This window comes from Falco rusticolus, chromosome 10 (genome assembly GCF_015220075.1).
Source record: "Falco rusticolus isolate bFalRus1 chromosome 10, bFalRus1.pri, whole genome shotgun sequence".
Classification (NCBI taxonomy): Eukaryota; Metazoa; Chordata; class Aves; order Falconiformes; family Falconidae; genus Falco; species Falco rusticolus.
The window spans coordinates 24,286,724-24,314,702 of NC_051196.1; the positions used below are offsets into that span (position 1 = coordinate 24,286,724).

At 45.0% G+C, this 27,979-nt stretch overlaps 1 protein-coding gene across 1 annotated transcript in view; it reads right to left on the reverse strand.

Annotated features, from left to right (window-relative positions):
- The window catches only part of NTSR1 (neurotensin receptor 1), a 62,225-nt gene that overhangs the window by 15,236 nt on the left and 19,010 nt on the right, over positions 1 to 27,979 (reverse strand). The window contains exon 2 of the mRNA XM_037403348.1: positions 1,713 to 1,914. Within this exon, the coding sequence (XP_037259245.1) occupies positions 1,713 to 1,914 (202 nt within the window). The remainder of the gene's footprint in view (positions 1 to 1,712; positions 1,915 to 27,979) is intronic.

The following is a 27,979-nucleotide window of genomic DNA, read 5'->3' on the forward strand; positions in this document are numbered from 1 at the left end:
TCTTTAGCTTTACATCTCAACAAGCTAAGGCAAAGGGAAAGGATTATTTGTGATTACTCTGACTGTGATTGTTTGGAAGAATAATAAAAAAATGCGCCTCTGTCTTCATCCACGGAGATCACAGTTCTGTCTAGTTTCTCCATGAAGTTACAAATATTTATCCTGAGCAGTTCATAAATGGCCAGTTGTGCTCCCAGCTATCAAAGTTGTTTGAGACACTGCATGAGCGAATGTGTGTGAAATATAGATGATGGTATTTTCCAGAACAGGGCTTGGGAATTTATCTGAAATATGTTTAGATAGCCAGCCTGCAAAGGGCTGCAGAACTTGGTTAAATATCATATAATAAGCAGCGTATTTTTTTAAAAAAATTCTGCTGCATACTTATTTGGTTTGGGACAAACGTCTCTTTGGATATTGTGATTAGGTGGGTCACAGTCTGCAAAACATGGGGTGCAATAGCTGGTGGGACAAGGTAAAGTGCAAGTCATGGAAGGATGCACGGTCCTTGGGAGCGATGCTGAGCTCATCGTGAGGTACCTGGCCCCCAGGAAAGGCAAGAGACTGGAGCCCCCTTGCCCAGAGCCGAGGGCACTGGTTCCTGCAGGCAGCACGGCGGCCGCCCTGCAACTTTCGCTTCAGCCTTTCACCTGTGCAGCGAGATATAGAGCATCGGGTGTATGGGACTACGTGAGGAAGGGTTTGCTATCAACTCAGTTTTGCTGAGGATACACTAGGAAGAGTCTGAATTTACAAGAAATAGGTATTTTTTTCATCTGAGTCATTCGGCTGTTGCTTTTTTTTTTTTTTAAGAGAGGGAGGAAAATTGAAATCTGAATTAAAGCTGTGATTGATAGTGACAAACTTTTCTCCTATATGTGTATCTTTAGAGGAAAACTGATTTTCCACACAGCTCTGATAGAGCAGAGAGCACCTTCAGAGCAGCTCCTGCTTCTGCCATGGGAGCAGGGGAAGGAAAGCACCACCATGGTTTCCAAAGTCTCTAACATCTGAGAGGAATTTGCACATCTGATTTACCATGGGCAATGCCAGTGGGGCTGCAGACCTTGTGCTCTGTGCTCACTCTAGCTGACCTCTTCAACCCATCAGATAAGTTTGGGTTTAAAACTACATCAAGCCTAAATCCCACCGCAGCTGAAAGAGAGGTGTTCAGGCTGGAGCTGGCCAGGAACAGAAGAAACAGGAAAGGTAGATGTTATCAAGTTGTTTCTGTTTCACAGAACATGAAATATATTTAAATTTTATTTTTTTTCTCAACTTCTCCCTCATTGAGCACAATTAATTAAATAATAATTCTAGCTTCCTTTCTCTATATGGTTTTTACAAAAAATCCTTTAAGGGGAGGTTAGGACTCAGAAAAGTGACTCTGGGAGAAAAAGAAAATAGTGGAAAATAGAGGATAGAATTCCCTAGAAAACTCTTCATAACTCAGCCAGAAAAAGATGAAGAATGAAAGAGACTGAGAGAACAAACACATTTATTTTCTGCAGTCTGGGGCTTTGAGACAAGAACTGGGGACTTTTGATAAACATCAAAGTGTTTAGGGGCAATCTGGATTTGTAAAAAGACCTAATTTTCATTTAAAATATGTTTTGGGTGAAAATATTTACCAGTTTCAACCTATTACTCTTCAAATAACATTTACTTAGACACCTCTAGCCAGTTCCACGCCAAAGTATGTCAGTACTTACGTAGGACCCTGACGCCGTGCTTCAAGGCTTGCACGCGGCTGGGCTCCATGGACATGCTGAGCATCGTCTGCTGCCCGCCGATGGTGCAGACCTGGTTTTCCTGGGCAGCTTGCTTGAACATCACCATCAGCTGGTTGGCGATGATGGTGTTGAGCACAGAAATGACGACCATGGGGAACACGAAGGAGATGAAAGTGTTGGCCTGCAGGGGAGAGACGCGGCACAGTCAAGGGGTGAGAACAATCAGTGGAGCAGGAGATTGTGTTTTATTTCTCAAAGCAACAGAGAAACAGCCTGCAGTGGAAAGCTTTCCCCTCCTCTTACTCTGCTGGCTTTGGCTTTTGAAGGCTTATTGCACAGAGGGAAAACTCAGCCACCACTGGCATACATTCCTTCATGTGGTCAACACTCAAAAACAGAAAATGAATACACATCCAGTTATGTTATCTTCCCCCTTTCAGTGCAATTCATTGCCAGAAATGTCTCGACTGAAACATGCCATTGATCTTTCCATCTCGCAAACAGCAGGATGCTTCTTAGCTTTCGTTGTGCATAGCGTAACTTCTAAGTAACAGTATGTTATTGTATTTCTTTCATTACTATGAGCACTCCTTGGGATCTTTTTAACTTTCTTTTTTGTATTCTGTCCTTTCCTTGCAGATTTAATGACAGCGTTTTGTTATCTCATAACGAAATTATCCAATAAACCCTGTGCCTTAAAGGATTAAAATTGATCGGAATAAACAAGTGGAAGTTGTAACGTTTTTAGTCCAAATTATTTGATTACTACAGTTTTGATAAAATTAAATGGAGGATCAAATTAAGCAGTGATTGAATCAAGTGGAAGTCACTGTTTGTGTCAAATAAATGCAGGAAGGCTTTGTGAGAGCTTTATGGGCTGTCTAGAAACCCCGCCGGAGCTGAGCTTAACAAACAGCAGCCCAGGGAAATAGAGGCATGTGTGGGATTTTCCTGCATGTCTGCAGCAAGGCTGCTAGAAAAAGGTGGGATGGTGAGCTGCCATGCTAGCACGGAGGGGCTGGGTGCCTGTGGGGCTTGTCCCCTCCGCTCTGCAGCTGAGGAGGTGGCTCAGCACATCACTCTGATGAGCGTGGGACAAATCAAAAGCCCCTTACGTTTTTCAAATTTCAAAATATTAACAAGGATTAAACTGTGCACAGCAAATCACTGCGGAAGCAGTTTTTTTAAAAGCGATAAAATGCTGAAAAGATTAAATTACTAAACCCAGTAGGGAACTTTGCCCTGTGGTGTACTTCTAACTTCTTCCCCAGACAGCCAGATGTCTTGCACCTCAGTGCTCTAAAACACAGAAGCCAACCCCACGTCCCTCTGCAGGCTGCAAAACCAGGGAAGCCTCGCTGACAAATGGGTGCTGCGTCTGCTCGGATGGAGACATCCCCTCTCCCCCCACCCCCCACGCAGGACCATCGCCTCAGTGTCCAAGCCTTTGCTGTACACCCAGTACGTGTGCTCTTTTTGCTCTGGGAGGGGTCAGAAATGCCAGAGATGAATGGAAAGGCGGAGAAAGAATCCACCCACACCCCCAAGATGCTACAGGGGATCCATAAAAGAAAGAAATAAGAAGCCCATAAGCATATAGGGAGCAGGTGCACTGGCAATCAGAAGCACTTAAGTTTCTTTGTTCATAAAATTGAGGAAGATGCAACTCCTCTTTTGGTGAAGACAGGCAGTGGTGGTGTTGCCAAAGTTTTCTTTAGATGGATCAAGTCTCAATACAGCTTTGCACTTCAGAGCTCAATGTGTTTAGCTAAAGTACCAGCTGGGTTTCGTCTCTCGCAATCCACATGGTGAGAACATCATCTCTGGTTGATGCTGGTAATAATAATAATAGAGCTCCTCCGTGGACTGAGGAAATTCCTAGATATATCCTGCCATTACAAGCCATTTTGTTAAATACTTAGCAGTTTTCTAAGCTTCTAAAGGATCTCACAGCCTCCTTCACGTAAAGAAGAGTTATCTTTTGAAGTTTCCTCCAGATGCTAAGAAAGATCATTAAGCAGCAGGGACCAAATTCTCAGCTAGTACAAAATGACACAGTTTCACTGAGAGACTAATCTGTGTTTGTAAAGAACCTACTTCATTTATTTAACCTCACGATGCAGCTGGGCTGAACCTACAGACACAGGGGTGAAATGACTTGCTCAGATTTACCAGGTCAGATTAAGAAACCAGCCCTGTAGATCCTCACCCACCCCCCACCCCCATTTCTGTGGCTTTAGGGCTGACTGCGCTGCTTTCCCACTGCTGAACGATGCTTGCACAACATCAGAAACACTTAACTCTGGAAATGCTTCACACTGTCACCTGAGCTTCAGAGTTTATTTGCTTTCATTCAAAACCTTTGCCCTAGCTATAAATCAGTCTTGCCTAATATAATGACGCAGAACTCAAAAAGTATTTTCTGAGCTTTCTTTAAAGCCTTGATTCATTCCATAATTGTATAGTAAAGTCTTTAAAGAGCTTTGGAAATTGTCTAGAATAGCATTGATTTTCCTTTTTATGAATAGTTATGGTAAGAGTGCAAAAATTGCATGCTTTCTGTGAAAGGCTATATTTAAAGATTTTTTTCCATGTCTTGATTTATACTGAAACTCTCATATAGTTTAAAAAAAAATAAAAATCAATATTTTCCCCAGAAGCAGAAGCTTTTAATTTGTGGCAAGAATTATTTGCAAACACAAACTCTCAAGAACCATAAAGGCTAGAAAAGCTATTCCCCCCTGCTGCAAGCCCCCCTGTACTCAGTGTTTCTCCTGGCAAGCTGCTTGCTGGCTCTGCAGCCCAGCACACTGCACCTCAGGGCAGTAACACTTCATTTCCAGGTGACTTTACACACTGCTGGAGCTGATGCCTCAAACACCTCTTCAGAGCCGGTGGAAAGTTTCCCACCAGCTTCAAGAGGAGCTGGTCTGGGATCCCAGGATCCCAGGGATCCCAGGACTACATATTCAAAGGTCTTCAGGAACAGGAAGACTTGTAGAAGTGTTTAATGGGATTTTTTTACAGCACTGCAACTCCTAATAGCAGTGGGACTAAAGTGGCTCCGGCTGTCAGTGAACATCTATGGGAGCCTTTAGGTCCTTATACACCTTTACAGATCATGCTGGCCCTGGGAAGGAGGATTTAGACAGTGTCCAGGTTCATTTCTGACCTGAAAGCCTCAGGCTTTATGTTGGCTCACCACGGACAGGACAGCTTGTGTGACAGCAGATCTAAACTAATTCTGTATTCAGGGTTGTTTGGATGCATGAGCGGAGTGGTTTGGCCTCAGCTCTGCTGTCACCAAGCACAGTTCAGTCTGATTCTCCTCTCCTTTAAAACTGATGTGTTTGCATCAGTGTAAACCCACCAGATGCGAGGTCTCTGCTCAGCACCACGGTGGACAAAGACGTGCAGAATGAGCACGGTGCAGGGCCACAAAGCTGTGCATGGAAAGGCTTAGCACTGCCTGCTCTCTAGTGTAAAAAAAACCCAACACCACAAATCCTGTGCCTGTGTGCTAAATCCTCATCAAAAAAAAAAGGAAAATCCAATACTACAATGTTTGTCACTGGTACGAGAGAATGAAACACTAACCCACTTCCATGTGCTGCTCGCTGCTCCTGTAATCACTGCAGTCCTAAACGCCATCCAAGCACCAGGCTGGCAGCATCTGTGGGATGGGATTAGTCCTCAGGACCAAATCCTGTTTTGCCTCATACAGAACAACAACCTGCCCTTCCAGCACCGCCTGAGCAGTGGCACTCAGAGACACAGATCGCCCTTCTCCAGCTGCACTGCGCAGGATGGTGACGACCTGGATGCCACCTGAGGGTGAGCTCCTGGCTCTGCCTAGACCCTGTGCCCATGAAGACATGCTGGAGTTATCTGGGCACTTGGTGGATGCAAAGACATGCAGAGACACCCATCGTGACACCCTGTCCTCGGAGGTACACCACCTTCACGGCCCCCAGGGTGGTGACACTGACCTTCACAGCCCCATCTTGGTGGTCGGGGGGTCCTGCCTTGTCCAGGCGCTGAGCCTCCCTGGCTCTCTAACGATGATGTATTTTTCATTCCGGTATTTTCTTAGCCCTCTATTGTCAAAGGTGACTTTAATTCCAGCCAAAACATGAAGCATTAGAATTACACAGGGTTTTGCAAGACACAGAAGACAGAGCAAACCTGGGGATGGGGCTTCATAAGCTCCTGAAAAAGCAAATGGAAATTTATGGAAATGAAATCACACTTCTGGAAGGGAAAAAAAATGCAGCTATCAGCCTCTCAGTCAGCTCAACAAAAATCAGACTTTGCGCGAGACTAGAGAATTCAGCACGCTGTGAGTTTGCTTCCTTCCAAACAGAAGCGTGGGAGAGACACGGGGGAAGGGACCAGAAAAATCAAGTGACACAAAAGCAGAAGCCAGTTCTTGGGTTTGTGACTCTTCCTACATCTTTTGCATGGAAAACTGCTGCCCTGGCTCTGTTGAGCTTCATGCTGACGCCAAGTTGTCCCCCAAATTATTTGGCTCCCGTGGGTTCCCTGGGTTCCCACCGCAAGCAGACATCAGCTTGCTTGCAACGGGGATGGAGCAGACGAGCACGTAACTTCACGTAGGGACTCCCCAGAGTGTTTACATGAGTCCTATAAATCAGAAGTTTTACAAAGGTTTATTCTTTTGTGCTCTGGAGGAACACAGATTCAAAGGCCACTTTGGAAGAAGATGTTTTTTCCATCCCTCCTACAAGCCCAGACTTTTGTCTTGTATGTGTCTGAAGAGGAGGAGGGGAAATGCTACATCTGTCACAGGCGTTTACAGGTCACCTTGGCTCCCAGCAAAGCTCTGTCACCTGAGCCACCTACAGCTGGCTGTCCTCATGGTCCATCAGCACATGGCTTTGAAGGGGTACAGAACTGCTAACGAGTGTTTGTAGATGCTTTATGAGGTCTTGGAGCACTTAAGTGGTTAAAAGTGAAAAATTAAGCTAAAGGCTCTTCCTGGAGATACAGTAGCAAGTCAAACATCTTCACTGAAGTATTTATAATAAAAAAAAGCCAAGACCAGAACTACTCATAATATTTTTGTTGAAAGAGTTTTGATGAGAAAAAATTCCGTTACTGAGATAGTAAATGATTTTTGAACATGCATCTTGTGTTTTCCCTCATTGTGTTTTCCCTCAGGCATTTTTTCTGAATAAGTAAATAAAAGTCCCACAAAGCCCATGAAGTGTGAAATGCCGGTCACAGCAGCAGCAGCATGTGGTGCACCCACGGGTGCATCCCGCCAAGCAGCAGCCAGGATCCCCTGCCAGCAGGAGCAAGACCCCCAGAGCAGACATGGAGGGCAGCTAAGATTTTGGGATAATTTTAGCCCTGAGTTATGACAGCAATTTTGTGGCAGAGACTGGAGATGTTCCCTGTTGCCTGATAAACGAGGTGACAGCAGAGCTGATTTCTTGGTCTCCCTCAGCGCCATGTCTCCGGAGACATGGCGCCTTCCAGCAGTGAGCTGGGATGCTCACAGCAATTTTTCCTCCTTCTTCTTCAAGGATGTGACAATTGAAACAGATGTGTGGACGATGGTGAGCTGGTAAAACCTCACCTGGACTGACTAAGCTTTTCTCATACTTCATTTCCCACCAGCACACCTGCTTGCCGGCTAGGAAATGCTACGAAATGGCTGTCAGCCTTTCCCTTTTCTGCTGGGGAGGATTCCCAGTGCAGAGATTCTCCTCTGGTGCAGCCACTCCTTGAGGACGTGCCTGGGGAAATGGTTGAGAAACCCAAAAACTACCTTCAGAGATTTGTCTTTGCTGGTTTCCTGGAACTGATGATGGAGAGGACTGAGGATGCAGGGCATCGTTTGATTTGTGGTTTTAAGCAAATCAATTAAATCACATAGCTGGGATTTAACTATCTACCACATTCTGGTTCACCTCATTTCCAATGGAAATGAAAAGTAAATTATCCTCCCCCTGACTGTGGAGGCAGTATTGTTAGCATATGTCAATCAGAAAAGCACACATTCTGCTACATCAACATTCGGCTGCCAAAAAATCTTATTTGACTAAATGTACTTTACAAAATTACCAGTTATCTCATTCAGCGTCCAGAATTAGCATTTTTTTAACCACTTGGTGGATCATTTTCAGCCTTTAATAAGCACAGTGCCACGCTCCTGGATACAGCAATCTGTGGAAGACAAAGCAGGAAAGGGAAAGGCACACGGCGCTGGCATGCCAAGGGCAGCATTTGGCAATGGCACCCACGTTTGATGCTCACAGGATGTATCTGATCAAAAATCCAAAGGGTATTTTTTCCCCCTAGTAAATAAATCACCATCTAATTAAGCCCTGTCTTTGCATTGCATTCCAGATTGCCATGCCAAGTATCTCACCGTTATCAGCTAAATGCCATTCCTTAGATACAGCAGGACAAGAGAGGTCTGCATTTGTGAGTCATGGAAGAAAATAACAACTGCTTTTGTAGCCAGTACCTGGTACAGGGAAGAGTGTGGATGCTGAAAAACTGCAACCTAGGGAGGGAACTCAGTCCTTCAGGAAATTTTTGAGGAATTCTATTTATTTCAGAGTGTATTAACACTAGATTTTAGTAGAAATTCTTTCCAATCTTTCCTTTCTCTGATCATTCATTTAATAGATATCTAAATTAAGTCTGCAGATTCAAGGACGAAGTGTAGAAGAGCATGGAAGTGGGAGAATAAACTACGGGTTCTGAAACATGTGAGTGGGTACCCAAAACTAGTGGGAACCTGTACTGCAGGATATAGGTACCCGTCCTTACCTTGGATAAGGGCATCCTGGTGTGGGAACACAAATCCTGGATCAATATGAATAGGGACGAGTGCTGAAGCCTGTATGTAGATCTGGAGGTCTAACAGCACACTTGAGCAGGAGTTTGATCTTTATGTATCGCCAGTTTTCACTCACGCAGGTTTGCCTGCCACGTTTTATTTCTGGTGGCTGCTGCCTCAAGCTACCATGACAAGTGTGGCAGGGTGTGACACAGCTGTCACCCTTGGATGGAGGCTGTCTGGTGACGTGGGTGGGTAGCACTGGGTGCCCTGTGCAGGCTCATTTGGTGGCTGCATGTGGGTACGGTCGGATTCTGCATCCCTGCAGGGTCCCCTTGCACCACCAGGCAGCACGACACAAACCACACTGCCTTCCCATTCAGAGGGGTGACCCTCCCCCTGCCTTGCAACCATGAACAGTATGTAAATATCTGATGTAGATCCAGGTGATGGGAGATTACATCCCATCATTAGCTTAACGGATAATCAAAGCTATCAAAACCCAACTACTTTCCTCTTTATAAAATTCTGAGAAATAGTCACAAAAGCCTCTGGTTTTTATCACACCTGTACCTCTTCTACCCACCTATAGGTGAGTATGGATTCCATACATCTTATCCAAGGTAACAGTGTGTGATCATGTGAGTTGCTCTGATCCCCCCAAAGAGCTCCCCTGCTCAGCTCTGGGAGCTCCACGTGCAGACCAAGAGATTGAGGAGCCCCTTCACTCTGCCCCAGCGAGGCCCTTTCAAAAGTGTTAAATATCAAACCCAGATATTTCAAATAAAGGTTACAATGATGTGAAATATTGCTCACAGGCACACGTATCTGACGCCAACATGTTACGATCAGCTATGAATTATGGAGGCGAACCCTGAAGCCAGGACACAGCTGGGGGGGGATGGGGCTGGCGAAACCCTGGGAGTTGGGGCGGTGATGTGGGTGCGAGCCTGATCTAAACACAGAGATGAGCAGGACATCAAATGCATGTCATTTGGGGGGAAAGAGAACAAAGAAAAGCCTCAAATGCAAGCACAGCCTGCCCAACCCATCTCTGATAAAATAACTCAGCAGGTTTTGCTGACCTCAGCTGGCATCAGCCACAGGAGCTTCACTTGGTCAAACCTGAGTATCTCAGACCTCTGCAGGAATCCCAGTTTTCTTGTTTTGGATGGGGTCTGGGAATAGGGGACAGCATGTACTGCTGCTTAGGTGAAGAAAGAGAGCAGACAAGTCTAAATATAAGCTATCAGATGGAGCTGATGGTTGGTCCCAAGCGCCCAGACTAGGTCCTGTCCCCATGATGCTACTGCCCTGCAGCCATTGATGTCAGTGAGACTGGTACTTAATTAATTATATGGCAAGGGGCATGTGAGCATCTCTTACCGACACATCCATTTACTGGCCTTATTTGCTAAAGGAAAATCCCTGGAAAGACAACTCAGAGGACAATGCAAAAGACTTGTGCATGAGCTCTGGCTGCTTACTTCTATTAAGATGCTTCAGGGTTTGTGTTGGTAGATATTTATATCAGAAGAAAATTCATGTTACTACAGCGCATACGGTGACAGCATGCGCTGTTTGCAGGCTGTGCTGCACTTCGAGATCTACAAGGTGCAAGTACCTGCAACCTACTGCAAAACAGGACTTGTTCAGTACAACAGGGTAATGCACAGGACCCACTCACAGGCCAGCGGTGCTCCTCTCTGTGCTGGCTGGATGCGTCTGATGTTGTGTCCAGCTGGATAACACCAGGCATGAACTCTTCCAAAAGGCTTAATTTAGCTCTAATGTTGAGATCAGAAGGAGGATCTGCTTCAACTCTGTTTTCATTAGCATTTTGCATTTGCTCCAGAGTAGTTATGTTTTCCTGGTAACATGCCTTCTCTCTTCAGATCCATGGCCATCATGAGAGAATGACTGGTCAGTGTAGATTAAGATAGTAAGAGCAACCAGTGTGTAACATTTTCAAGCCTGTGTGTGGTCCCACACTGATGAACTATAATGGGAATGCAGAGCAGCTAATGATCTCAAGAAGTTAAGTTAATCACATCTCTGCAGGAGTTAATCATGTACAGAACAGATGGAAATAAATTGCGTACTGACAAAAAAATCCATCATATCTCTATGGTAAAAACATTCCACCAACTTTGCCATTCATAAATCTCCCTCCATGGAGAAAACATTTGTTCATAAAAAAGAACATCTGATGCAGAACACCTCAAATGGGTCTCTTGCTCATGATGCATTGGCAAAGATGTCAGGGCACTGAATAATGGTGGCATTTCTGAGCCTGACTGGATACCTGAAGAAATAATTTCACCTCATTTCTATGCATAGTTACAATCCCGTGGCCTGAAGTATTTTCAGATTTATCGTAAGTAGTAGCAAAAAGGTATGATTCATCCATAAGTATTTGATATAAAGCTTATAATTCCTAATTGTACACAAGGTAATACCTAAGAATCAAACTCCCTGGGGACCTCAGAGCCTCCTCATTACCTTGCTAAATGCCAGAGAACCTTCTTCATTGTAACAATTCACAAGATAAAATGTCCTCTTTTCCTGATCTTTGGACATCAGTCTCTAACCTAAATACTTTTTCTGATTCCAGCTCCCAAAAGGAAAGAAAAGCTGTGAAATGCAAGAAATCCTGGAAATAATGGACTGGAGAATGGGCAAATGGGAAGGGTTTAAGGTTCACCACTGTGTGTAGCAGAATTCCTTGTATGTCATGGATATTCAGCTTTATCACTTGATAAAACTGAAGGATAAAAGAATGTTTATTTAGAAAAACAGAAGAGTAAATAAACTGCCAAAAAACCCCCACCCCTGCCCCCCCACACCCCCCCACACCTCCACCACCACACCTCCCCCCGATATCCTCACTAGGATTGCACTTGATGAAAATGATGGATTTGGAGTCTTGTACATCTCACTTCAGCTAATCCAGGGCCTCCTGCCACTGATTCAAGAGGGATGTGTGGAAGCCGAAATGGAAGGGGTTTGGCCTGGGAGGATTGCTGCCTGCCCGTACCCGCTGAGGGAGAGGGAAGAAGCGACAGAGCGACAGGGATGATCCTCCATCACGTCATCATTAACCTGAAAGCTTCAAATCTTTCCCCCTTCCTCCTTCAGGAAATCCTCCTTCTTAGCTTCCTGCGATTGGGTACATTGAGCTACAAGGTAAATTGATTAAATTTACCTAATTTTGCTTGCAAACAAGGATGAAGTCAATTTGTATGCTGTCAGTTTACTGGCCTCAGCTTTGTTCCTCAGATCTAGTTACCCACAGCACTATTTAGGGCAATATTTTTGGTTGAACAAAAACTCAGTGAATAATGTTCCTGATTTTCCCTTTGAACATGCAGGTCTTTGTTACTATTTTCCCCTCGCCCTCCCCAGCAGCTGTATTCTACTGAAGAAGAAATAATACTTCAGCTTCAAATGACAGGTTGGAAATATGCTTTAAATAATTTACCAGTGCAGTTGGATTTCAGTTCTCACTATCTGCTGGTATTTTGGTTCCTACTTGTTTTCGCCAGAGGGATGTTGCCCATCGCCTATCACAATATATTTAGCTTTCCCCGGTTCTGCTGCTTGTCAGTCCTCTAAATAATTTAATAAATGTTCATACAATGCCTAATGCTCCTGACATCTGAGTAATCCTAATCCAGATTTTGCAGTTTTTTGGTGTCTATCCTTTTGCCTCTCTTCTTTTCCAATGGGCATTGCACAAGCCGTGGGGGCTCAGGCGGTGCACATTCATCCAGAGAAAGTGTCCCCATGGCTTGGTGCTTCCCCTGATGGCGGCTGACACTCTCTGTTAAGGGTAGCTAATGAAGTCCTTGTCAAAACTGAGAAAATCATCCTCTTCCCTGTGCACTTAGCCACAGCTGCAAGTGCTGGGCACACGTGATGCTCCTCCCATGGTGCAGGTTTTGCAGCCTGGGATGGGGGCAAGAGCAGCAGCCACCGCAGCCTTGGTGACAGCGCAGGCTACACGTGTGTCTTAGGGCTGTGTCATCATGCGAATAAACCACAGCAGCTGATTTTACAAGCCAGTCCCTGGATCCTTGCTTCTCTAACATCTGCCTGTTATTCCATACTTCATTGGTTCGTGTTTGGGATGGTGGTTGTAATGAATGAGGTTGTTATACTTGGATATTCTCTTGCAGACGATATCAAAAAAGAATCAAAGCACGGTGACAGTCAGTTACACCCCAGCTTTTCTTGTTCTGGTAATACCGAGTCATTTAACCCTTGATAATTGAAATGGATAGGTTCTGCCTGCATGGGTATGAAGTCACAAGCAGCAGGCCAGCGTGGGGATTTCTAGTCAATGTTTCAGGAGTAAAATAAAACAGAAGCACAAGCATGGGAGTATAACAAGCAAAGATTTCTAACTGCAAAGTGCAGTAAACAGTTAAATCAAGTGGTGCTTGCCGGCTTGCTTCCCACACTCTTGGTAGATGGCTCACCACAGAGAAAAATGTGGGTCTGCTCTGCTCACCTGGTGCCTACCAAAATTCAGTTTTACACTCGGCATGTGGCAATACCACAGGCAAGGGGGGCTGAGCGGGAGAGGGGTGCTGGGCTCCCGTCTTCTGCTGGCAACCGAGCTCGGTCCAGGCACGGGGAGTCCCAGGCTGCGGCCAGAGAGTGGGTGTGCAAAGCTGCAGTGACTCCCCTCTCCTGCTCTTCATGGGGAAAAAATGGGCATGCAACCAGCAGCTGGGTGGCAGGCAAGCACATGCTCATTTGAGCGAGAGTGCAGGGTAATTAATAAATCAGCTCCATCCCCCCAGGATAAAACTGAAGATTTAAGATAGACACTTTGCTATAAACTGAGCCTTCAGCCTGATGCATGAGGCACACACGCTACAGAAGGATTCAAAGGAGAGTTAATTTAAAAAAAATAAAATATGGAAAGAGCAAATTATTCTCTTATTGAATAAAAAAACATTGGACCCTATTCTTGTTTTCCACATTCTGCCAAATGAGGTGGAGGCAGATGTGGGTAAGAGGTGCTATAGGTGTCTGAGAGACAGGTGAGATCACGTCAAAGAATGATTTATCTGTTGAATTATGTTTCAAATTTTCTGAAGTTATTTGTAATATTTCACATATGCTGAAAAGTCACATTAATATAGCTGGTAAAATAACAGCTTGTCTGCTTAAAATAATTAATAGTTGACAAATGGGTTGAATTTTAATTCCATGAGGAGCTTTGGTTAGCACTAATAAGTGTTGATTAAGGTAGCAATTAAAATCTAACAATCTCTCTGGGGGTCTGAACTTTAAAGCTTAAGTTTGGAACATTCCTCAACTTACAGAGAAAACACTACAGTTCCTCCCCAAGTCGCGTTATCAAGCTGTAGCAGTGCAGATCTTTTGTCTTTATTTTTTTCCAGTTTACACAAATTAATTGCAGCCTAAAGCAATGCCCCACAGCCAGGGGCAGCACCCAGCACCTACCCTATGTCTAACAACTGATGGACATCAACCCCTTGGTACAGCGGTGACGTTTAGCCGTGTGAAGTTTTAGCTTTCTCTCAAGTAAGTCAATGTTGTAAGACCCTCTCGAAGTCCCTATTTCCAAGGCAGTCCTTCCCAGGAGGTAGTACCTGTCCCTCTTCTCATCAGGCTTTGAAGTGGGCTGGAGAGATCTCCATCTCTCCTTCGAGATGTTCTGCTTCGGAAATGTAGCTGACCTCTCAAAAACAAGCAAGGTCAAGTAGTGCCGAGTGTGTGCTCACCTCTTCTGAATCACTCTCCTGCTACTCTGAGAAACCCAACTGCACATCTCTTAATCAGGATGATTGGATGAGCTACCAAGGAGAAGCGTTGACTAGGTAGTGTCATGAGGAAGACTAAAATTATCTCCCTCTGCTGCGCTTCAGCAGCGTGACCAAGGCAAATCAAGCAGCACATTTTTGTTTATAGACTTGTTTTACTGATTTATCATCAGGGGACTATTCATGGAGGTCTCAGGTTCTTTATGATCTTACTAAACCTGAGAAATTTTAGTCACTTCCCTGCAGTTTACTATTTTTGAAGGAGGAAAGCACATTTGTATTTCATGAAGCACCTCTTCTACACTGGCCAGATCCTGTTCTTTTTTCACTCTTGCTGTGGGCAAGATATAAATCTAACACAAACCCAGATTTGTCTTCCTTCCTTCCTCCCACAAGAGCTGTGGGCCCCCATTAATCACATTTCATCGCCCGGTTTGCAAGCTGAATGCCAGCGGGACAAAAGTAGGAATACAGTGTGAACTGGGAACAACTTTGTCCTCTCGTGTTCCCAGCATGAACGGGAGTGCATCGGTATGTCTGCCCATGTCGGGCAGCTTTAATCACCAAACCTCTCATTATATTGTTATATTACAGTCTGGTTTTTCAGGTCTCTTCCTGCTGGAATAACATAATTTTCCTGTAGGGTACCTTCAGTGGCTATTATCGAAAAAAAATAGACCAGCAGAGAATTTGTGTGCATCACAGCCACCGTGCTCAAATCCAGGGACCGTTCCTGGGGTCAGAAGGAAGCTGTGTCCCCTTGACCTCTCAGGGCTCCTACTCAGGATGGTGGCTGCTGTGTGGTCCTGCTCCTGGCCCCAGCATCCCCAGCATCCTCAGCTGCAAAGGAGTCTTGGCTGCATGTGGAACAGCCTCCATCCTCACCAGCCTCTCGTTCCGGGAAGGACCTTTAATAATCTCCATAATTTTTAGGTGCTTTCTTAGCCCAGCCTATGTGATCTGAGGGTGGCTGTTGGTTTCTCCACAGCACTGCATGCTCCTCGGTACATTCGCTGACTCAATCCATTGCTAAGGGTGTGTACAGCAAGGGAGAGGTGGAAAGCTGAGTATGTGAAGAGCTGGAGGAGGAAAGGGAATAAATCTCTCCAGAGGGTGGAAAAAAAAGCCCATTCATTATCAGTCAACGTGTGTATTTCCTTTCTGTGTTGTAAGGATGAAATACAAATGGCTCAGATAAACGCAGAAAGGGACAAAAATGAAAGCATGATAACTAGAGATGCTCGGAGCTATTTTTTTCAAGAGCTTGAGAACTGGGTGCAATTGTGCATTTGCATTTGAGTGAGCAATCTCCACGCCTGCAGCTTTGAGACAGGTCACTCTCTTCATGCAAGGTGGACACCAGGCTTGGCCCAGCCGGGAACTGGAGCTGCAGCAGGGCATGAGGGACCATTGGTGAGCTAGTGGGGCTTCCAAAGAAAACAGTAGCTGCTGCAAGAGGTTCCCAGGTAGACACAGTCGTCTTGGACATCTCCATCCACAGCCAATACCACCTTCAGAAGCAGGGGTATTAAAGCTGGCAGAGATGGCTCTACCTGTGCTGCAGTGGGCACTCAGGGCTGCTGTGGAGACATCACCTTGGGTCTTGAAACACTACTGTGTGGGAAACCATGAGCTCCCTAAGAGGAACCAGGGTGATTATTCATGCACAGACTTCCAGACTACTTAAAAAGGACTATTCAATATTTTTACAGTAATACTATGCACTCTGCTGCTCTTACTGTAGAATTACAGGTGTCAACCTGAGGAGGGGGGTGTGTGTGGCAGGGGTGTGTGTGTGTGTGGGGGCACTTTTTGGAGAAAAGCTATTTTGCCAGGGAGATGGACAAACAGAGGGGCTGCAGAGAGACCTGGCATCTCCAGGGAGCTCAGAGGATCTACCGGTTTCAGGCTGCTGACCTGCTGCCTCACAAAGCCATGAAGGTAAATCAGCAGGTGAGTTACACATATAGCAGGGACAGTGTGGAAGTACACGCTGGCTCAAGGGATGAGCAAGGAAAGTTGATAGCAGAGAGAAATCCTAGTGTAGATGTAGAGAGGGAAGCAGGTATCAGAGCCCACCTTCCATGGTGACAATGTCTCTGTCAGCTAATTAAGCGCTGCTGCATTCATTGAGCAGCTCAAGTCCCACTGAGCAGCAGGTCCCAAGCCTACCTGGGCGGCTAGAAGACCACCCTCACCGCAAATCTGCACTATCTGCCAGAGCATGATCCCAAGGCAAAACATACAAGGTCATGGGGCTTTACTGCCAAAGGCTAGTCCTGATTGCATTTCCATTTCTCAAAACTAACTGATTTTCTTTTCTTTTTTTTTTTTTTTTTTTGGTAAAGTGCAAAATGAACATGCGGGACTAATGCTATTGGATAAGACTGAAAATGAGACTAATAGGCCAAATGTCAGATTTGTTTCTGGTGTAGCTGCTGAGGAGTCATTACCGAATACAGTCTTTATGTAACCTACTTTGCTGTAAGGCATAATCCAGCCACCAGATGACTGGCAGGAGGAAGATGTTTTGCCTGTGGTGGGGCTTCTTTTGTTATAATTTCCTTTGGACCTTACCCCAAAGAATCTGGCCAGCATTTGAGATTGGCTAAAAGTCTGATGGATGAGGCAAGTCTTGAGGTGCTGAGTTAATTAACTCCTTGGATTCTATATGGAACCACGGCTGCCTGCAAAGATATAAATTGCTGTTCCTTAAATTAAGATTCTGATTGCAGGTTTAGAAAAACCGCTGTTTCCCCGTGGCAGTTCAAATTTGCAGCCTGTTAACACTAGAGTTGTTTTTCAGATTTACCTTTCTCAAAACCATAAGGGTCCATGGAGGAATGAATGGCTGAAAGTGTTGACCTAAAAGCCGGAGCAGAAATCAGCTTCCAACACCCTGAGTTCTGCAACGCAGGAGTCAGGAGCTAAATCTCTGCAGGTACCCAGTAACTCCTGGTCCTGTTCAAGGCAACATCAGCTTCTGCTCACAGAGACATTTGCAGCTGATGTTGCTGGCACACTGGCCTTTGCTAGGGATTAACTAAAATTTCCTTTTTAAGCGCAAGAATTTCAGTTGGAAAATTGCTTTTATCCCTAAGGCAGGCTTTGCAGACACAAGACTCAGTCTCAGGCAGAAACCGTTCCTCTCCAAAGAGTTACAGAGGCAAGAGTCCTTGCAGAAAAGCAGGTGATTTAACAACATGAAATAATCACAGTGTCATGAATGCAACCAGGATTTCCCTGTTAATTACCTAACTGGTTAATTAAGGGGCTATTTTTTTATTAAAATTAATTCTCATCTTTGTAAAATACATGACTTAAAAAGAGGATGTACAAAAGTGTTTATCATTGATGCCCTAAGATGTTAATTTCCCAATGTTATGATTTGTAATCAAGATTAATTTTCTCTGACTTATCCCGCAAAGGAAAGACTTTACACCAGTTTTGACATTTAAATTACCTTAGATTTGCAAGTCCAATATTGTCATAAATATTCATAGCCAAGAATCGAGTATTTAGCCTTTAATTATTTTTTTTTTAAATGTTTAAATCCCTACTAAAACCTGGTTTCAGAACAAGCAGACAGAAATTGAAGCACCTTTTATTCAGAGCACAGGGAGCATCTGGCTTTGCTACCCAACAGTGAACTGACACATTACGTTTCTGTTTGGTGCATGCTGTTGAACAGAATTTGATGGTGAAATCATCCTTCGTTTGCTTTCCTGAAGCCTGTTTGCCAAAAGCTACTTTTACATAGAAGTTATTGGACAGTGTTGCCATTGTCTTAGCATGTGCCACGTCCACTACTGCATGAAACGAGGAGAGGTCAGTACAAACCGCAAAAGCAGGTCTCCAGGCAGTTGGCAGCTGCTGGCACGGACCGCTGCCACGTGCCATAGCCAGCATCCAGCATCGCTGTGCCTGGGCTCTCCTCTCGGGCAGGCAGAGCATTTAGGCTTTCACAGTTACACAAATAGAAGATGCCTGACTTGCCCTGAATGCTGTCCCTGTGAGCACAACCCCCAGCTTGGCACGGGCGAGATGCCTGCTGAAAAGAGATGCCCAGGGATTCGTGAAAAAGGGCTTTTTTGGTGCTTCCTGGCTTTTACCCTGCAAGATCACTTGTATGTACCGACCCTTCCCTGCCCAGGGTGTGTGTCAGCCTGAGCACACTGCCCACAGATACCCCGGCAGGCTGCGGCTGAGGGAGCATCCCTGTGCCCCCCGGCAGTACCGGCAGGCACGGTGTGTTCTTGCTGCTCTTCTCCAGCCACCCCATTCATTCAGTCTCTTTGGCACCATTTCGGTGACCAAGGAGAAAGCTGCCTTCCTTCCCGGGGGGACTGGCAGCCCCCCAGGGGTGATGCGCCAAACCCCACTCATCTTCCCTGTGCAGAGGTTCGGCTGCTGGCAGAAACCCAGGCGAGAATCAGCAGAGGTGAGGTGCTCCGACCCCTGCCCTTGCTGGTGAGGGTCTCTCTGGTGGCTGATTTCTGTCTCCAAATATTTAAAGATACTCCATTTGTCTCCAGAATTTTGTGAGACAATGGGTTGGTGTGGAACGGGAAGAGGGACAGGATCAGGCCATACGTCGAGGAGAGGGCTGGCTCTACTCAGAGCCTCGCAGCTGAATGCTGATGGATACTGCCAGGCAAGTACCTGCAGATGTCAGTCTCAATAAAGGGCAATTTGGCTTCCTAATGAAACATCCTCCTCACTTCAGTGACTGACGACTTCAATTTTTTTTATGTCTGATACCTTTCAAATGCAATTAACTTCTCCAATCTTTTTTCTCCTTTCAACAATAAGGCAGGGACAGAGAACCAGCAGTATTACTATTCATTTCTCAGAAAACATTTCTATTTGCAAAAGGCTAATGAACCCCCAAGATTCACAGTGCCCCCTCCTACCCTTAAACCAAGGAATGTATTTTAAGCATAAGCACCTACTTCTGAGACGAGCCACTGCCGATGCTTTAACTGACACGAGACGCAATGCACCGCACACTGCTTTTATGGCACACTAGGGCACCCCCGGCTCACCCCCACCCAGGGACTATATGCACCTCTCCTGCCGCCAGGCACCCATGGGTGTCAGTATCCTTACTGTCTTTACCTTCTTGTGTCAGCATCTTTGCACCACAGGGACCAAGGTGACCCCCGCTTGCTAGCCTGTTAACAGGCAAGTTACATGCAGATCGATTTTTGGATGCGTGACTGTGGTGGCTGCACCTAGGTGAGATCAAAGGAGGACCTGCTTGCCCAGGAACTCACCCAGATCTTTTGTTTGCTTACTTGTTTTTCAGTTCAGTTCACTATTTCAATAAAAGGTATTTTCTCTGCCTACAACAGCACGCCTCACAATGGATGACAGATGAACTTCTAGTATTATCTACCTCTTCCAGGTAAAAGAGACTGCTTGCACTGAAGCCCCAAAGTATTAGAGGGGTGGCCTATTCAGCTGCGATGGGACTGTGGCCCTAGAAAATGAACTCTCCAAGTTTTGAAGATGTGAGAAGGGGCATAAAAGATCTGGGATGCCAACTCCAGGTCTGTATCTGCCAAAAATACTGAAAAATGTAATTATTTGGTGGGCTGATGTTCCTTAAGGTCAACACCTAGGACTAAATCAAATGCCAGGACAATAAATTGAAGTCCTTCTAGATTCACTTTCCATGAAAGACCAGTCATAAGAAGGATGAGCACCAGAACTGGTGAAGATGCAGCTCTTCAGCTCTAAATTGTTTTGAGAAACTCCACTTGAACCTCAGTGGTTAGAGATGACACATAAGAAATCTTGGACTCTGCTCTCCCAAATAACACATTGCAATGTAGGAAGAGATGCTCCTGTGTCACTCTGGTAGAAAACCAATATGCCAACAGACTGAAACTTCTTGTTTTCATATTCAGTAAAAAATGAGAGTCTTCTAAGTGGCAAGTTCTGATAGATAATTCCATCTAATGGAAGATACATCGGCAATTGCGATATTTTAATTTCAGTCCTTTAAGTGCAGAGAATTCTCATTAGTGCTCAGTATTCAGGTACTGCACTGAATTTTCATGGAGACAGAACAGCATACAAAGTGCTGAAATGCTGAAATATGTTGAATTTATTCAGCATTTTATGGACAAAGACATTAAGTGATTCATTAAGCAAAACTGTCCATTCCCTTCTGGGTACAAGAAAGATTTCATTATTCCTGTTCTTCAGGTAAATAAGTGGAGGCAGAAAATAACTAGATCTGATCTAAATATCTTCTTTGCAAGCGTTCTCACAATGACTTTCTGTTTTCTAGCAAGGTACATTTTTAAATGAAGCCTACAAGTGACCCTGGGAAGTCTGACTTTCCATACCTCCATCTAACTCCTGTGTAATATTGCTTTGACTAAAGGCAATAAAAACATCCACAGGGGAGATTAAATGCCAGGCTGGCAGACTGAGTACACAGATATTACAAATGAATAATGCAAGATTTAGATTTCAGGAAAAAAGCATGCCTTTTCACCAATGCAGAGAGAATCTGGTCTGCTAGCAATGTTTGTGGTGATTTAAAGGAATTTGTGGTACCTTGGAGAAGTGACTCTTCCAACTGCTATGTGCTGCTAACTCTGAGGCCAAGTCATGGAAATGAAAATATCCACGTCCCCAATTATTCCACTGGCACTGAAAGCACTGAAGGAGGAGGGGGAATATTAAAGCAGCGTGCAAGAACGAAAGTAAGTGCATGTTTTACACCAGACTCTGATGTCTCTCATCAAGCAATGGGTCATAACGTCTTGGGCATGTGAGGCTCAGCAAGGGCAGCATCATGGGCAAAGCAAGAAAAGTGCTAGCACATTTCCTTCTGATTGTCTCTTATCTTTTAAGTGGTTCCAAAAATAGGTGTAAGCAAGGATGCAAATGTTGCTTCCTTCATGTCTGATGCAGTTAAATGGAGCTGGTAAAGGTAAAGCGCTGCAGGTAAAGCTGGTGGGAATGGGAAGCACCGATGTGAGTCATTCCCTCCATTTAGCTTGTATTGAATTACCAGCTCAGGGAGGCATCACTTGATTTTGTTTTAAGACAGAAATTAAACATTCTCAAGGCTCAACTCCCTGCTGGGCTGTTGTTTACAATCAACATGTGAGCGCTTGAGAAGAAGACAATTGCCAAAGCCAGATCTCAGCCAGCCCAGAGGATTTGCTGTGCGTCACTTGATCACTGCTGCCAATGTTTTCCTTTGGGGATGTTTTAGATGTGCTGCTTCTCCTTGCTTACACAGCCAAGGTGCCACAGCTGGGCCGCTCAGATCCAGACAGCTCCACGCCAAGATGCGTTTCTCCTGCCTTCTCTCATTGTCTTCCTTGACCATCTGAATCTTATGAGGTTTGCTGCCAGTTACCTTTATTTCTCTCTCATCAGATCCAGTTCTATTTGATACTCTCTTTTTTTTATTTGTTCATACAGCAGCTTTCCATCCCCAGCCCCAATCGCATGGCAATCCCCCTCTGAGGGTACCCAGCCTGGTTTTGGAAATACCTCTTTTCTCCATTATTTACCGCTCCTATTCGTTTTACCCTCTATTTCCTGCACTGCTTAATTTGGAAAAGCATAGTTACAACGACAGGGTTATGCCAACTTTGACCGCTTTATTGGGTTTGCAGCTGACACGGGGGAGATGAGAAGTGTGGGTCACTACTCGCTCACCCCAAGCCCGTGGGGTGCCAGGTACATCCAGGTCCCTGCAGCTGCTACCAGCAGACATGCCCATTGGCTTTGCAAAAGCTCTTTCAGGGTAATTGTGAAACCGTCTTCTCTGATCTTTCCTCTTTTTACATGAAGAAATGGCTTTTTGTATAAATGCATGGATGGGATCCCAGGACCAGCTTTAATTCCAAAGTCAGAGTTCAAACCTAATTTGAGTGCATCAAAATGTTTCACAGGTGAGAGGACCTGTCTGGGGCTTGTCAAAAAGGCATTCAGAAGTTCTGCTCTGCTGCACAGCTGTTGGTAAAGCAGGGATCATATAGATAAAAAAAGGGAATTTGTCTCATCTTTAATGATACAGTCCATCTTAAGCCTGAGAATAAAAAATAAAGAGCCTGAAGCAAACATAAAGCGGGAGAGGCACCAGCCATTTGAGTGCTATTTGGATTATTGTATTTAGAGACTATTACAGATCTTATTAAAAACTCTTCCTCCAGGATCTCTCCAGCATATTCCTGGCACAGACAAGGACAAACATTTGATCTTTAGCAGTGAAGGAGCAAAAGCACACTAAAAAAAAAGACACACTGGAAGACAGATACTTTAAACAAAATTAATCAAGAGAGAATGCCAAGAATATGCCTAACTTTTACAGGACACTTTATGTATATGTTTACTTATTTATTATGCATTAATTAAAATTCTTAAAAGAAGTGGAACCTGGCTTAGGGTTTGATGAAACCAAACCAGACAGGCTTTGAGTCACTGCAGTGAGACAGTGAAAGCTGTACAGGCAATAAAACCGGGAAGAACTGTTCAGATAATTTCAAAGCTTTGTGCATTTAAGGTTATATGACACGCTGTCATAAGGTAATGAAAAGTCCAGGGACTGAGTACTAGGAAGAATACAAGTTATAAAAACAACTGAAAAATGTTGTCATCCTGTAAGGAGTTTCTAATAATTGGAGCAATCCTAACTAATTGCCATGACTGAGTGAAGAGCAAATCTCGTGCCCCTTGCAGCCTGTTATCCCTGTGTTGCCACCTGTGAGTAGCTGCTATAGGCACCTGTGCTGCAAAAGCGGTGTTGTTTAGGACACGTCCTACAGAAGGAAGCCTCTAAAGCAAGTGGTGACACGCTGTGCTCTTACTTCTGGAGGTCCCTGGTTCAGGCTTCAGCAACTCGCATGAGTCACCCAGGTGAAGGCTGACACCGTGGGACGGGCGGTTACAAGCCTGGAGGTCTGGGATCCTGCCCTTGCCTAAGTACACAGCGGTGATAGATAACTAATTTTCTGAGAATGGTCAATTTGATGAGAAATGAAGTTTTGGAAGGAAACCAAAAGCTACTTGAAGATTCGTGTTATAATTCAATAAAGAGTATTGACAAAACGTAAAGCGGGGGGAAATCTTGAACTATTTCAGTGTTTTCAAATAAATACGTGTTTTCTCTCTGGAAACACTAACACATTTTATTTCAAAACACTAAATAAAAAACCATATTGAACTTCTGTTTTATTTCAGAATTGTCCTAAGCTAAAAAAGAAAGAAGAAAAAGATGATTATAAGCCAAAAATGAAGCAAGGCGATTTACCGCAGCTCAAACTAGATGTTTTATTTGCAAAGTGCTGTAGGTCAGCCCCAAATGAATTGCTTTGTTTATCTCATCTCTGACAAATTTCTTAATTCATTCTTCTTGGTTTGACCCAAACATATTTTTTCCTTTTGAAATTAATTATTTCATGAGGAAACTACAAACTCCCTTGTTCTCCCAAGTGCAGGAGGAACGTCTCTGGCGGAAAGAGAGGACGAAGGAGAAGCAGTGGCTCCAGCTCATGAGCACTGGAAGCAGGAATGCAGCTCTTGCCATGGGCAGATGAACCTCCACAGTCTTCAACCCCAGTTTTCCTCTGACAAGCACTAAGGAATTAGTAAGATCAGTGGGGAAGATCAGCTTCTCCTGCCACTGCAGCCCAGAGAGACCACACCAGCACCCGTGTGTGCATCAGGGCAAAGGTCTCGACCCTGCCCTGCACCCCAGGGCTCTGTAGCAGTGCTCTGCTGGGCAATTTCTTTAGAATTAGGCAGAAACATCTCCAGAAGCACATCTATGCAAGTGACAGCTGACTCCTTGATAATGACAGCTTTAGAGACAATTATGACAGGCAATTGTTTAATAAGAACTGGCATTTTTCATGAAAATAATTATACTGGTGAAGCACAAGGACATTTTAGCTTAGAGTCTCTGGCTTTTCAGCCAAGCTCATCTCGACGGTTGACAGCCCTGACTACTGTACCCTGAGTAACCAGCTCTGGACCACTCATACTCATGGCAAGCATTGTTTGATGGACCATCAAAATATAATCGATGGCACTGATGGGCTGGCATCCCCATAAACACAAATACAGTGCCCACCTCAGGCAGAACCCCCACCATCAGGCTTCAGAACTTCACTGGATGTTGCGGGCAAATGTCACAGCTCTTCATGGCCCTGTACATTCACCCCACTCCAGCTTTTCGTGCCTTCTTTCCATGCAACATGCTATTGACGGTCATCCACTTGCTCTGATCTCATTCTGGAGCCTGCTTATCCCACATCTCTCCAGGCTCCTGACATCATACAGAAGGTCAAGATTTCTCCCAAAACATCTGTATTTTTGTGAGGCTCAGCATTTGGGTGCAGAGGCTGCGACAAGAAAACAACCTTGTTTTCAAACGTGAACCAACAGTGTCTTCAGAATATTTTGACCGCACAAAAAAAAGAATAAAAATCTAGTATTGGAAGGAAGAAAGTTCATCTGGACTGAAACAAAGGAGGAGGAAACAGTTTGTCTTGGTGAGGGGCCCTAAAGAGCCTTGACTGTAGCCTCATAGTTTATGCACAATAAAACTAAGGATCATTATGCTGACACATTATTTGTATGCTACTTTAAAAGATCTCATAACATGTTACTTTAGCATTTCCTGATGATTTATTAACATTTTACAGCTCATTACAAAACATTTTCTACATTATAATTTATTGGGGAATTTAATCTAATTTGGTGCCGATGAGAAATGAGCAGGTGAGAGTAGGATACCTGCACACAAACAGTTCACAGCAGCTTTCAGGACTGGTCTGTGCTGTACCTGGATGGACAGTCCCTGTACCTCCGAACATACTCACTCGCTGCCCTTTCCCCTTAGTCCCTTCATCTAACACAAAGTATTTGTAATTCGTAATTAATGGTGCAACATGCAGTTTGCAGACTGCCAAACCATGAATGATAAAAGCACAGAGAACCCCCAATTTCTAAGTGAAGTGGGTACATCAGAACATGAAATAAAGAGCAGAGACCTATTTAAGTGAGGATACAGCAAGTTCATCAAACCAGAGGAGATTATGTCTCATCTTTATGCCAGGAAGTAGCAACGGAGCTTCACTCAGGCATTTTTATTCTTTGCTGAGTTACTGACACTCACCAGCAGCCCCCCAAAAGTAAAGGCCATTGGAAGATTAGTGTGCAAACAGGGTTTCTTTCTAGCCAGCTGCTGGAAAAGCACCAGTTACCTCTGGCAGATGACTGCCTGGCTTCCAAAGTTGAGGAAATAGCCTCAAAACAGAGGTGATGAGTAAGGAAAGCAGTCACGAGGGCAGCCAGGAGTCACAAGCCCGTGGTACATGGAAGAGCGGGCTGGTCTGGGCTTGCTCTGTCATGAGCAAGGCACAGCCTCAAGCAAACACCTCCCAGCTCCCTGGACCAGCTGCCTTGTCTGTAAGGCAGGGAAGGATGTGATACGTGCACGGAGGATTCATTATTTCTGAGCTGAGGTGCATTTTGAATAGATCCCCAACATGTACAGACTGTGCCGCACCACAGGCACATGAACTGATCTCAGCACAGCAATACCAGGTTTTTTCAAGCCGATAATCCATCTTGATGTTGGCTGAGTATGCTAAACACTGTACCAGCCACATGCAAAAGACCAGGACCAGACCACAGTGCCTACAATTTCAACGCACTTGTAAGATGGGAAGAGGCATCGACCCAACCTTTTGCTGCAATCCTCCTTTCTTAGCATCTCTCCAGCCACAGCCACTTGCCACCCGGATCAGAGAAGACTTAGGAAATTATTAAGGTTATTAGAAAAACTTTACGAATGCTTGGTCATTAGCATCTCTGATGCTTATCATTTTATGACCTTGCTGTCCCACACAGATCAGGCTCTCCCTCCTCTGAGGGAAGGCAAGGCTCACAGTAGCCATGGCACAGTCTCTGATTTGTGTCATGCAAGAACCAACCCTTCTGGCTGCTGAAGATGTGAGGATACCGGTCTGAAGGATATTGGAAGGATATTGGTTTTGCCTTGGAAAAAAAACCTCTGATGGCCAAAACACATCAAGGACGGTCAGGAGAAAAGGTAAAAATTAAGAGGCTGCGTGGGACCTCAAGAGGTTCTGGTGAACCCTCATTCACTGGCTATGCAAGGCCACACTGAGGTCTGCTCAGACTTAGGATCTGCTCGGGGCGGAGATCAGCACCAGGCAGGAATCACCCCAGTGGCTGCAGGGGACAGGGAGCCGCAGCATGGGCAGCCCTGATTTCTTCTCTCATTAGCTTCTTTTTCAGCCTCCCCCTGCCCATTGCTTCTGATTTTTCATCCTTCGCCTCACAAGCTCTGTTTTGGGCCTGGAATAAAACATGTGGAGCTGCTACAATCACAGCTCCAGGGAAGGTCCCGCAGGGCTGGAGGATGCAGGTGGGAGCCTGTGATGCTCCCAGGGCAGCCTGGCCAGGGACACTTCTCCTCATGTCCTCTTCTAGATCTCTCCCAATAGCATCAACACACAATGACATAACACAGTGACATCAATAAGCCAGACAGTGCTGTCATGCCTTGCACTCTCCCTCTTCATGCTTGTTGAGCAGCTCCTGCCACTTTGATGGATCTTTCTCTGCAGGGAACATCAAATATATTCATTTCCCAGGTAGCATCTGGGCTCAGATTAGTCATTCTTAACACGGGCATCATCCAGCTAACAGATTAAGCTTCTCCTACTGGGCGCAAAGTATTTGGAGGTTGCCCTGCAAGATTTAATTAATTGCTTGAAGTTTGCTGTGCACTCAAGCTCCTTTATGCCTGCAAGGAAGGGCTGTTGGTGTGGCTCAGAAGAGACGGAATGCAAGTTAACTGCCAATTTCTGGTGTTGGTGAGATGCTTTCAGTCCCTCTCCCAAGGTGGAAAATGGAGCTAGATCCAAAACAGGAGAAAATCAACGAACGTGAGCATGGCATTAACACCCAGAGGCTTGCACAGCCACTGGGAACTGCTGGGGCAAAGGGTTTACCCAGTAGTCTTCATGCTTTGAAAAATAATTCCTCCCCCTCCTTTTGGCCAGAGCAGTGATAGCTGTTTGCAGGTTTAGACAGTGAAAGAGTGGGATATTTTGGAAAGCATAGAAAAAAAAAGTACCTAGGAACATTTCCGTTTCCCTCAAATCTTCCTTAACTTGCTTTAAGGTTTTATTAAGGACACAGATTTGTTGACAATAAAATTATTTCTCTGTGCTGGGAGAGGTAAAGCAGATTGTTACACACGGGGAGAAGGGAGCTGACTGCTCTCATAAATAAGTCAATGTGTTACTCCTGCTAGACTGGAAGCAGAATGACAGCTCTTCCAGATGCTGATGCTCTACTTCTCTGTGACCTTCGGTAAACTTAGGTTTGCTAAAAATACCCTACAGAAGCACACGTGCTCCAGGGCTACAGAAACACTTGCAGCAGGGGAGATTTTAAATGCTCAGGTTCCAGCTCCCCACCTCAAACCCCAGCTGTCTTGAGTACTGCACCCCTGCTCCCAGTTAACATGCCCAGATCTCCACCGACCACCCTCTGCTGTGGCTGATGTGCCTTGTGTCCCAGGAACGGGGAAAGCTGATGGAGTCTGAGGCTGCGGAGCTTCC